This window comes from Oryzias melastigma, linkage group LG18, assembly GCF_002922805.2.
Source record: "Oryzias melastigma strain HK-1 linkage group LG18, ASM292280v2, whole genome shotgun sequence".
Classification (NCBI taxonomy): domain Eukaryota; kingdom Metazoa; phylum Chordata; class Actinopteri; order Beloniformes; family Adrianichthyidae; genus Oryzias; species Oryzias melastigma.
The window spans coordinates 20,105,894-20,118,388 of record NC_050529.1 but is presented as its reverse complement, the minus strand read 5'-3'; the positions used below and the strand labels follow the sequence as shown (position 1 = coordinate 20,118,388).

Below are 12,495 nucleotides of genomic sequence, written 5' to 3'. Positions count from 1 at the left end.
CCAGATCCCACCCAGTCTTGTTGCCGACCTCCACCTCCCAGTAGGATCTGCCGGAGGAGAAACCGTTGAGCCCCAGAACACTGCCGAACAGATCAAACCGGCCGGAGGAGTCAGATATTTCCTGGTCATCTCCTGAGTCTCTGACTTCCTTTCTGTCTTCAGAGAGAGCCAAGCGTTTGTGAGCAGTGTTTGGATCCAGCTTTACATCCACTGTTGAGCCCAAACTCTGAAATTATTTCATGGAAAATCTGAACATTTGGAAATAAATTCTAGTTGACTGACCTGTAAATGGTGAAAGTCTCTTGAGATCTAAGAGACAAAGATACATGCTTGAGTACCTGAGTCAGCATTTTGTCTGCTGGCTTCTGACCTCTGCAAACTCACCAATGGAGCTCAGCCGGTTCAGTTCCTGTTGAAACTTTTCAATCAGCTCCTCTGTGATTTTTCTCATGGAGCCAAAGGACAGCGACGTGTCGAGCTCCACCTCCGTCCAGTCCTTCATGTCATCCTGGTTGGCGAGTGAAGGGAATCTCTGACCAACAGAAGCAGAAGAACAGCTTCACGCCACAGCTGAAAACAGCAGCAGGATTACAGACATCAACGTGCAACTGTCATTCAGTTTGTCAGCTAGGACGTCCCCACAACCAGGAAACATCTTACTGGGGGATGTTTTTGCTCCACTATTTCACTATATTGCATCTTTATACTGATTGAGACCCAAAGACAAAAAAAATTACCTGGAGGAAAAGGATTTGATCCTCTAGTGCTGATATGTATTCCAGCTCATAGACTGCAACCTGGAGTTTGGTCATTTCTGCACCTAATTCGTCCTTCATTTCTTTTGCTTCTTTCTCCAACAGCCACTTCCGTTCTTCCAGCGGCTGCATAGCTGCTGCCTGGGCGACCTCCAGGATGTTGAACACCTCCGTGAAGACGGCTTCCACATCCCGCAACTCATTCTCCAACTTGTCCTGTAGAAAAAACCCAAACAAACATCTGCAAATGTCCGAAAGAAATTTAAAGCTGCTAAAACACATGTTGAAACACCAGTACAGAATTACTTGCAAAAATTGAGCACAGTTAAAATGCAAAAAAAAAGTTCTTATTGCAGAAATGGGATGGTTGGCTGCCAAGTTAACTGGCAATGACTGAAAGATGGTGCAAATATGAAGAAAAATGATAGACTTAACTGTAAAAAAAATACAAAAACGTGAAAAAAACCTGATTTGATAAATAGCTATATATTGGTAAATAAGCAAAAATAATTTTACTGTTATTTATTGTAGATGTGCAATAATGAGATAATAATAATTAGGAAATGTACAAATTAAAACATTTAATAAAATAAATGTAAAATGATACCCAGGAATGGTAAAAAAAAAAAAAAAACTTTGATAAACTATTGATTAAACTTACAATTTGATCATCTCTTGATCTTTTTTTTAAAAAATGAGATTGCGACATTTTTAGCGAAAATCAAAAAAACAGTATTTTTTAAGACTTAGTTTCTGTGGAGCAGATCAAAAATGTGCCTCTTTGGATGTGGAAGGGACTGTTAGTGCGAAGTAAGCTTGTCCTCATTTCCCATCATCCCTATGTTTACAAACTCACTCGCTAGCTTGCAGCCCTCACAACCCCAACTTATAGTTAAACTGCAGCACTTGGGTCCTGCTACAGACTTTTTTTACTACCAGCAATTGTATTTCTGCTCCTGATTCATACCGATATGAATAAAAAAAATACTCAGAAATGCAATTTTATGCCTAATTTTCTTTATGTATGTATGCCATCCTTCAAGAACATGTTAAAAACACAATTTTCTTGAAGTGGCTCTTTAATGACCATAGACCCAGAACAATTTCCAGGAGCGTTTCTGTACGCATTAGACAATCATTTTTATTACAATGCATGTGAATTCTGCATTGTGTTGAGTTGTTACTCTTTTTTTGCTGCTCACCGTGCAAACTTTCAGAGCTGCGTCAACTTCGTCCACCTTTGATTTTCTCCTTTCAATCTTTTCTTCCAGCTCTGCTTTGGTTCTTTGAAGTTGAACCTGTTGAAGTACAAGTTTTTCTGTTCAAGATTTAACAAAGTTACAGTGGTATTTTTGGAACAGACTAGTCTCTACTATTGAACATTTTCTTATCTCTCAATATATGCTACTAAATAAAAAAAAAAAAAAGAATCCTGTGCTGTCCATCCATATTCTTCAGTAGAAACGACTCTACTCCGAGCTCTGCCCGGGCTCACTTCAGCCAGTTGTAGTCAAGACCTCGTTTTTTCGGTCATGATCCAGAGCTCATGATCATAGGTGAGTACTGGAATAAAGATCAACCGGTAAATTAAGAGCTTTGTTTTCTGGCTCAACTCTCTCTTCACCACAATGGACCGGTACAGCGACCACATTACTGCGGACACCTCTCCAACCCGCCTGTCGATGTTATGCTCTGATCTTCCCTCACTTGTGAACAAGACCCAAAGATACTTAAACTCCTCCACCTGGGGCAGGACTCCCCCCACTCAGAGAGGGCAAACTACCTTTCTTCAGTCAAGACCCATGGCCTCAGACTTAGCGGTGTTGACCCTCATCCCACCCTCTTCGAACTCGGTTGCAAACCGCTCCATTGAATACTGGAGGACCTCCAGCCCTCAGTAATGGAGGTCAGTCTCACTAATCCTCCCATAAGCACCCCCAAATTCCCAGAGCACCTTCACAGGACACCACAAAGGACACGGCCAAATGCCTTCCGCAAATCCTAAAAAATCATGGACTGAATGAGCAAACTCCCACTAACCCTCCAGCACTCTGAAGAGGGTGTAGAGGTTGTCCACTGTTCAACAACCAGGACGGAAACTGCACTGTTGTTCTTGGATTTGAGGTTTGACTATCGGACAAACTCTCCTCTCCAGTACCCTGGCATAGACCTTCCCGGGGAGGCTGAGGAGTTTGATTCCCCAATAGTTGGAACACACTCTCTGGTCCCCCTTTTCTTGAAAAGGGGAAGCACCACCCCTGTCTGCCAATCCAGTGGTACAGTTCCTGTCTGCCACACAATGCTGCAGAGACGTGTCAGCCAAGACACTCCCACAACATCCAGAGACTTGAGGTACTCAGAGTGGAATTCATCCACTCCTGGAGCCTTGCCACAGAGGAGCTCTTTGACTAGCTCAGTGACTTCAGCTTGGGCAATTGAAAGCCCCACCCCTGAGTCCTCAGCCTCTGCTTCCTCAAGGGAAGGCATGTCAGCAGGATTGAGGATATCCTCTAAATATTCCTTCCACTGCCCAACAGTGTCCCCAGTTGAAGTCAACAGCTCTTCACTTGCACTGAAAACGGTGCCTGCAGAAAACTGCTTTCCCCTCCTGAGGCCACGGATGGTTTGCCAGAACCTATTCGAGGCCAACAGATAGTCTTTCTCCATTGCCTCACCAAACTCCTCCTAGGCTGCAGTTTTTTTAGACTGCTGGTACCTGTCAGTTGCCTCTGGAGTCCAATAAGCCAGCTAGGCTTGATAGGACTACTTTAGCTTGACAGCACCCCTTACTTCCGGTGTCCACCACTGGGTTTGGGGGTTGGTGCCATGACAAGCACAGGAGACCTTGCAACCACAGCTCGGGAAAGCAGCAGAGACAATGGTGGTGGAGAACACGGTCGACTCAGACTAAATCTTATTAGCCTTCCTCGGACGTTTTCCCAGGTGTGGGAGAATCAGCTCCTTTATTGCTTTATTCAGTGAGTACCTTCTTCTTGTGCCATTCGTCTTTGGCGGAGACAGCATCATCCTGACCTTCCTTCATATAGGAAACATCAATCCACGGCTGATGCCTCCTGTTGTAGAGCTCAAAGGGCAATCTGTACGTGAAGTAGGCTTGTGCATCTCGGTCCCTCATTGGCTGCACCAACCTGTAATCCTTCAGCTGCTGGGATGAAAAGTTGCTCTGCAGATTAGCTGAGCAAGAAGAAGTGAGACACAGGAGACAGGATCTTAGACGATCTTCATAAAGGGAATTTCAGCAAATTCGCTCATGATCAATTAACTATTAACGTACTTGACTTGGGTTCCAACTTAATGCCGTGGTTAATCTGCTTGTCTCCACTGACTCCATTCTGACAGAAACAGATAGAACACAGAGTAGGAAAACAGCACTAATCCACCCCCCATCTATCCATCTATCTATCTACTCATCTTTTAATCCATCTATCCAATAATTCTTTCATCCAGTAATCTCCCATTTATCCATGCCTCCATCTATCCATCATCCCATACTAGGAGGACAGTGGTGTGTGGCCAAACCAGCAGACTTGTTCTCTCCAAAGCATCCTGGGTCTACTACTCTCCAATTAGAAATGCTTATAGTGTCTCAGAGTGGAAAAGACGTCTAATTCCCTCATCTGGCTTCTCTCCATCTTCTCCATGAGGAGAAGAGGAGACAACAGTGGTCCTCAACCTTTTTTAGGACTGGTTTAATGTCAGACAATATTCTCACGGACTGGTCTGTACCAGGCTAAAGTTTTCGCTACACTTTTTTAAGCTTCTGGTTTCTGAAAAATCTATTACTCTCATTAAAATGCAACTACATTGTATGGAGTTTAACCCTTGTGCTATCCAAGGTATGTTGTCGTTGGGAGTGAGGTCATCTGGAACCCACAAGACAGTGCATTACATTTTTTTTCAGGGATTTCTGATTTCCACCAGTGTCCATGGAAGACACGACATCCTGTCTACCTTCATCCAAATTTGTCATGGGATGGATAACACATCATTGTATGGCTTCGGTCATCTGGACCCCATCAGATAGCACAAGGATTTAAAAAAAAAAATGTTTTAAATGGCCTAGATATTTCACAGATCTATAAATCAACAAGTTTTTAGCTTGAGCACACATATATACTTACATACAACCATACAAAATACACATTTAGCCACTATAATCTAAGTGTTAATACACATACATACATTTCAACCCTGTCAATAATGCCCTTTTCATTTTTTTGTTTGTTTTTTTGTTTAGACATACATTATTTTTCCAGCATGAAAATGAGGTGGTGTGAAGAAAAACTTTGTCATTTCCACCCCTTAATTATCAATATCTTAATTATGGTGTGGCTTATGCTATCTTATTCATGTTAGGATCACAGAGGTATACAGTATATCATTGGTATCTAATTTTCAAAGCTCTAATATTAAAAATCCATGATAATATTATAAGGTGTTTATACATATATATATATATATATATATATATATATATATATATATATATACCCATACATACACATTAAATAATTTAAAGATTGTATAACACAGGCTAATTATAGAAAGGGAATATACATTTTTTCCTGTTTTGCATTTTTCCAGTCCCATTTCCTTATATTTTTGTTTGAAATGATTGCGTTCTCTGACACGCAAAGAGTTTTTTTTTGTACTAAAGTTTCTTAATAGATGCCGGTTTTATTTAGATTTTTTTTTATTGTTCTTAATTGTCAATTTAGAAAGTTTCAACAAATCAGCAACTTTATTTTATTTAATCTATTTTATTTATTTTTTTGCTAAATATTAACTTAGACTTAGGACCTATTAAAGTGTGAGGGAGATTTCCCCTTAAAAGTGGAGGCTAACAACTGGATACATACTTCAGACGCATCCTAATAGTGCATACATAAGCAAAATAGAACTGTCACAAAGTGGTATTTTTAAAATCTGAGAAACATGAATAAATACAAAATTATTAGCAGCCTGAGTGTAACATTAGAGTCAGTTACAGCATATTATGCAAAGTGAGCTTGGTGCGTGGGAGCAACAACAACAAATCCATCAAGGAAGACTTCTGGTGTCATGTGTCAACAGTGAGTCAGTCTGGCAGTTTTCCAAAATGAAACTTCCTTCAGAACCGGAAAATAAAATAAATAGAAATATTCCATGTTACTGTATGTGTTGTTTTTGTCTCTGCGGCCCAGTAACTAGTAACCCATGGACCGGTACTGGTCTGCGGACATGGGTTTGGGACCACTGCTCTACAGCACAAAAGGCCAGAACAAATATCTCATCCCTGCAGACATGCTGATCAGATGCTTAAAGACAACAGAAACTTAAACTCCTCAAATATTCTCACATTAACAAATGTTCTCTCTGAAAATGAAAGGTGGTTGTCCTGACCTGGGTGAGGACCTGCGCCTTCTCCAGGTACCGGGCTGAGTTTGCTCTTTGAGCTGAGCGTGGAGGTTCTGCAGAGGCTGTAAGAAGACCTCCCTTCAAGGTGCATCCCATCCTCTCCTGATGAATCAGTAACTCCTGATAAGTGGTCTCTTTGGTCCAGCCACAGTGACAGACCTGAAGGCTCAGGTCATTCCACTCCAGGTCTTCTGTACAGTACATGAGAATTATTTTTTAAACAAGTTCTTTGCTCACATTTTCCCTTTTGTTCAAGAATCTCCACATACTAACCAGGTCTAAGACAACGGCCAAAATCCAGCATGGAGTTTCTCTGACCAAACAAGTACTGCTGCTGGTGCTCCATCACCCTCATGCCTTTGGGAGTGCATCCCTTCTTGCCCTGGTGGATCCTCAGGCCCTGATAGGACGTGACTTTGGACCAGCCACAACAGTGGCACACCTGGAGGCTCATTTTACTGCTGAACAAAGCACAACTATCAGCTATCATCCTCTTCCCCCTCAAACACATGAGACTCTGCTGTCTGCAGGGCAGATTACACACATGGTTCACACATCCTGATGTTCTGGACTCATCCAGATCAATACCTGCTTTAAAATGTCAGTAAGGCAAACAACAAAATGCCTTAAAATAAAAATTTAAAAAAAGCTTCTGTTTTACACGTTTTGTAAAATAATTAAAAACCTTCCCTTGAGGTGATGTTTGACCAAAATAAAACTTGAAGAAAACAGATAAATGTTTTTGTGTGTAAGCACAGCACAGTGCTATACCGTCACATCATCCCCCTCCTCTGAGAGTTTGGCGTTGTGTGGCAATCTAGATGGTTAATCTGCAGAAAAGAGAGATGGGACCTAAGAATCAGGTCAAGTAGCTCTGTAGTCTCTTAGGGGGTAAGTGTGACAGGGGGGTTGAATGTGTCAGTGCTTCAATGTCAGAGTCCACTTCTTCTTCAGCCCCCATGTTTCTGACCATCAAAGCCTTCTCTGGGAGATGGTTGGCACCATCTTCCATTCCTTGAGAGGGTTCACGTGGTAGGTTTGTTTGTCTTTTTTCTCATCAGAATGGTGCACCTCATAAGTGACAAGCCTCATCCTACGAACAATGGTGTACGTTGGAAGTTTGCTGGAAAAGTCACTCGATCTGGACCAAATTTGCTTAATTTGGTCTGGATTGAGTCCTAAACCTTGTGTTTGGTCTATATTCCGACTGGCGTCAAGGGAACTTTCCTGTTCCGTACCAAAGCTTGCCAACAAAACCACATGACTAACGATCTCTTCACTCATTGGCCAGGAATTACAAGGGTGGGGCAAAGCAACTAGAGGCAGAAATTATCAAGAACTGCAGAGAAAATGGCAGATGGCACTCAGCTACATACCGGACATGGAAATCTGTGTTCTTCAAAATGGAAATTTAACTTTTATTTTATTTAACTTTTATTTACTTTTTTTAAGGTGACATTGGACAAGAAAAGCTACAATGTAAAATCAAACTCAATGAGCTCTTGTAATTGTGATGAGGTGGGTTTTTAATTGTGTTATTCCTGGACTCCTTGTTCTGGACGGTGATTCCTTAAGTGGAAATTTTGAGGATCTAGTACTCCTAATGGACGTAAATGCAGAACAGGCAACTGGTCTCCACTTGGACTGTTACTTTTCTTACATAGCTGACATCCATGAACTAGAATGAGAGATGTTTCAAGGCTATAAAACCCCTCATTGCACACTGTATACACTTTTCATGAATATCCTCAGGCTTTTCTTTCTTGTTTTAAACTATTGTTGAGACATGATTTCACATCTTAGGAAATCTCCCTGATTTCTGTTTTGTCAAGAAAGACACAAAGTCTGAGATGTTAAATCCAAGTTTATCTGGAGATGGAGAAGACCTGGAGACCATTTTCTCTGCAGCCATCCTACAAAACCGAGCGGGTTCTCATGAGCTGATGTCATAAAGTGAGAACAGCCCCTTCCAGGAAGAGTCTGGCACTGAACTTTTCTTTTTCAATTATTTTTTATCTTCACTGATCTCTGTGGCAGACATCATGTCATGGAAGGGATCACACATCCATATTAGGGCGGGGTCATCTGGACCCCATAAGAGAACTCAAGGGTTAAGCGGAGAAAATGTTGGAAATATTAAGGAGTTTGTTCAGACTTCCCAAAGAGGAGCTTGCTCATCAGAAATGGTTGGAGTTTATCTTTGGGAGCTCGCAACTTTTTGTCTGTGATCACCACTTCAGATGACTGTTTTGTCAATCCTTGCCTTGTATCAAAGTGGATTGGCCAGGAGTCTAATCCTCAGAGATGGCGCCATTCCTGCAATCAAACTTGAAGAAGAGCCTAAACCCATAAGTAAATCACGCAACAAACTGAAATTATGCAGCAGAAGTATATAATGCAAGAGGTAATGCTACATTTCCAACATTTCACCACTTGCTGCACCCCGCCCATTGATGCTCTTCTATTATTTTGTTATAGGTCTTACTGTGTAGATACACAGCAGAGGTTGACGTCATTAAATAAACAAGGAGAAAAAGGCGGTGCCTCAGAGGTCAAGTCATCTTACTTCCAGGTTGGAAAAAACCCAAGAAAATTACTCATATTTAATTTGAAAACATTTGTTCTTTAGTGTGTCAAAGGTAATATATTATCATATACATTGATATTGTTTACTATAAAAAAAAGCTTAAGAAATAGCATGGTATAGACCCTTTTAATTCTCAATAGATACTTTTTAGTCTTTTCATTTAAACTGTAATTTAAAAAGTATGACTTTAAAACTGTGATCGTGGCACACATTTTCAAAACCTGGTCAGAAAATAATAAAAAACTATACCAGAAAAAAATCATTCATAAATTTCCTCTGAATCGAAATAAAAATCCTGGATGGGGTTACATGAAAAGAAAAATTAATCTTCTGTCCAAAGAGAATCTTTCCTGTTTTTACCTCCACACTTAGGTTTACCAGTTGAAAAAGAAGTGCAGGTAGACTTTGGCCTCAACACCAAGAATACACAAACACACTCACTTTATTACTAGTGACACAGACTGAACATCACTCAAGCTACAATTTGAATAATTACCAACATCTCTATGCTGAGCTGAGCAGTCATTCATAAAGCCTGTGTGGAGTCCACATTTACCTCCTGTCAGATGGCTGTCTCCTCTTCTCTGCAGAGTTGACGTCTTTTCTAAACTATCTTCCTGCACCGAGTTTCATTTTCCCTGAAAGATCAGTCAGTCACCTCCTTCATTCAAAAGAGGAAGCTGGGAGTCAAATGAGCATCAGGCTGGCTGTGGGCGTGGAAGCAGCAGATCAGACACAAGTTTGTCAGGATTTCAGATACAACTTCATGCTGCTACCAGTAGTGTGGCACAATTTGTTAGAAACTAAGAGATGGGCTCTCTGGAGGCTTCCACTGAGGAACCAAGTGGCTAGAATTCATTGGAGTTGCTAGCGCCCCCTGTTTGTGTGGCTAGCGGTCAGAGTGGGACTTCTGTGTGTTTGTGGATCTTTGTGTCTGGTAATAATTTTCAGGAGTTGTGCTGGAAAGGGGGGTGGCTCCCATTGGTCCCCAGCTGATGGCGGGAGCCTTTAAAAGCACCGTGTGGACCTCCAGTCCATGAGAAGTCTGTGTTGCACTTTGTAATTTTGTTTTTTTTTTAGTCCCATTCTGCGTGTCTGACGTACATTGACAAGCTTAGTAAATAATTGGAAATCTGTTATCTAAACTTAAGTTGAGTTCTGTTCAGTGCAGCATACAAGGTTTCGTGAATGCTAGCATTTGTTGGAGTGCCGAACGTTCATTGGAGTGGCTAGAATAAAGGTTTTGGGGATGAACTGCCATTTTCTTTAGTATGTTTTCTCTTGTTCATTTTAATCCAGGAAAATTAGTGTTTGTCATTCTTTTTCCCTTTTGTAATGCAGGTAAGATCCCAATATTTCAGTTAGGTGGAGTTTTGTTTGTTATTTTGGTCTTGGTTCACCTCGGAGCCTTTTGATTCACCTTTAAGTTATTGTTGCTTTTCCTTTATTGTTTTCTTGTAAATACATTGCCTATATATTTTATTGTAGAGATTTTTTGTGTTTTGTTGCACTTTTTCTTAACTTTAATGTTATGCTCCACCAGTTCCCCCAGACACACAAATGGACGTAAAAAAGGCAATCTGAATACAAACCAAACACAAGGTTCAGGATTCAGTCTGGACCAAATTAAGCACTCTTTATTGCTGTAAGCACAAAGAGAAGGAATGAATGAAATGGTTTATTTCAGGCAATCAGTTAAAAATACATAAATAACATCTTACACAATCAATCACAAGTTGATCATTGGATAAGGAGTGGGAGGAATAATTCCACCAAAGGTTCAACTTTATCATTTTCTCTACATGAATCATCAACATCCGGTTCAGGATTATACTGTATAATCATAGATTCAGGTTATCAAGGATCCTTAAGATCAGTGATGTAATTAAATTTCAAACTTCTACAGACAAATCATTTATATTAATCAGTACCAAAAATCTAAATATACTCAGATGATTATCGTCAGGAAAAAAAATAATCCACATTAATCAATACCAAACATCCAAACACATTCAGACCATCATTACCAGAAAAACTCACCTGCACCAACCAGCACCAAAAATCCAGAGCATACCAAGATGATTAATAATCATCTGAATATATTCCAGACTCCGGGCACCGATCAATTCAAATAACTTTCCCCGATGATGATCGTTAATTATTAGCAGAAGGAAAAATCATCTACATTAGTCAATACAAAAAATATCCAAAACATACTAATTTAAAAAGAATATCTGCAGAATCACTGATACATCATAGTTTAGGATTGACAGGTTTAAGGTCACATAATCCTTCTTAACCTCTTTGTCATGACTGCAGACCACCCTTCACCTGATATCATATCAAGTAAATTGTGCTGAAGTTGTTTGCAGGTCAGCTGAAAATGGATCAAAGTTAAACCATCAGAATTGGTAGATTCTAGGCATCATTTTCTTGAAACCACATCTCGCACTTATTCTGCATCAACTGAAGGCTGAGACGTCTGTAATCCCACACCTCTCGAAGTCTTTCATGCTTTTGATCTCCAGTGAGTTAGCCAGGTCTGGTGGACCGAGTGGTTTGACAAAGATCCTGGAGATCTGCACCCAAGTACTTTGGATCTGTCGTGCCTTCCGTAGCAGTCTAGTGTGCTTCACTAGATCAAAATATTATTTGGGCAGGTGATCATTTAGATAAGCAGCCGAACCCTTTGGGTATTTTCTTTGCTTCATCAGAGATATATCTCGTGCTTTCGATTCACAAACCCGATCAGGATCGCTGGTTTATCTGAATTCTTTCTCAGAGGAAGCGGATGACAGACCTCAATAGTATTTAGATCCAAGGGAATCCCTTTAGGCAAGAGAAATAATCCCACTTGGCTTTCCACGGTCGCATTAGCATCTCCAACAGCTCTGTTAGCTTTAGTTAGTTGCACCAGGCTAAGCTCAGGGTTTGAGTTGAAGTCCAGTGAGAATTATGTTGTTCATTTTTACTTATTGACCCACATCATTAATTCTTATCTCCAGGACATCTTGCCGATTATCTCATAGTTCGGTACGTGAATTTTCCTGTCGGAAATCTTCCACGAGTTGTAGCAACGGTGATAGCTTGGCCTCAAGCACCATCAGTGCTGTTATCTTAGCATCCATAAGAAGCAGTGGAGTTAGCTTAGCCTGGATGTTGGCTAACACAGCTTTAATCTCCAGCAAGTCAGCTTCTAGATTTTTCTTCGATGTCATCTCCAACTCTCTTTGTTGCAGAATTACTGCTGTTTTGTAGTAGCTTTGTGATTAAATTGCAAACGACATTGAAAAGACGAAGAGTCGAGGAGAGTTGAAGACACGTGCTCACTCGTGAACTGGAAGCAGAACCAATCCAAGACATAAAGAAACTGATCTATATAGTAAGAATAACTAAAAATCCTGTTCACTTTTCATGTGGGTCAAAAATAAAAATCTCAAAACCACGTGCCTTTTTTCAGATTTAGCAACAACATCATGGGGGAAACACAGTTTGGTTCAAATGATTGTCTTCATGTTGAGATCTTTCATTTATTTAATAAAGCACTATATTTCTCAGAGGGGGTTCGCAGTGGTTAGCTCCTTCTCCTCATTAGAATATACTAATTCCTCACATGAATATTCAACAGGTCACAGGGGAGGGTTTTTTTTCTAAACATCAACTCAAAGAATATTAGAATGCTTTTATTCTGTGATGCATTTTGAGGTAGAAACAGCTTTATGATTTGTGTGCATT

General features: G+C 40.5%; 1 protein-coding gene across 1 annotated transcript in view; it reads right to left on the bottom strand.

Moving 5' to 3' along the window:
* The window catches only part of LOC112156277 (E3 ubiquitin-protein ligase TRIM39), a 10,172-nt gene extending 2,695 nt beyond the window's left edge, over positions 1 to 7,477 (bottom strand). The window contains exons 1-8 of the mRNA XM_036216724.1: positions 6,447 to 7,477; positions 6,159 to 6,364; positions 4,051 to 4,108; positions 3,742 to 3,950; positions 1,958 to 2,053; positions 738 to 971; positions 385 to 532; positions 283 to 309 (exon numbers count right to left, since the gene is read on the bottom strand). Of these exons, the coding sequence (XP_036072617.1) occupies positions 283 to 309; positions 385 to 532; positions 738 to 971; positions 1,958 to 2,053; positions 3,742 to 3,950; positions 4,051 to 4,108; positions 6,159 to 6,364; positions 6,447 to 6,684 (1,216 nt within the window). The 5' untranslated portion in view covers positions 6,685 to 7,477. The remainder of the gene's footprint in view (positions 1 to 282; positions 310 to 384; positions 533 to 737; positions 972 to 1,957; positions 2,054 to 3,741; positions 3,951 to 4,050; positions 4,109 to 6,158; positions 6,365 to 6,446) is intronic.
* Positions 7,478 to 12,495: the final 5,018 nt, after the last annotated feature.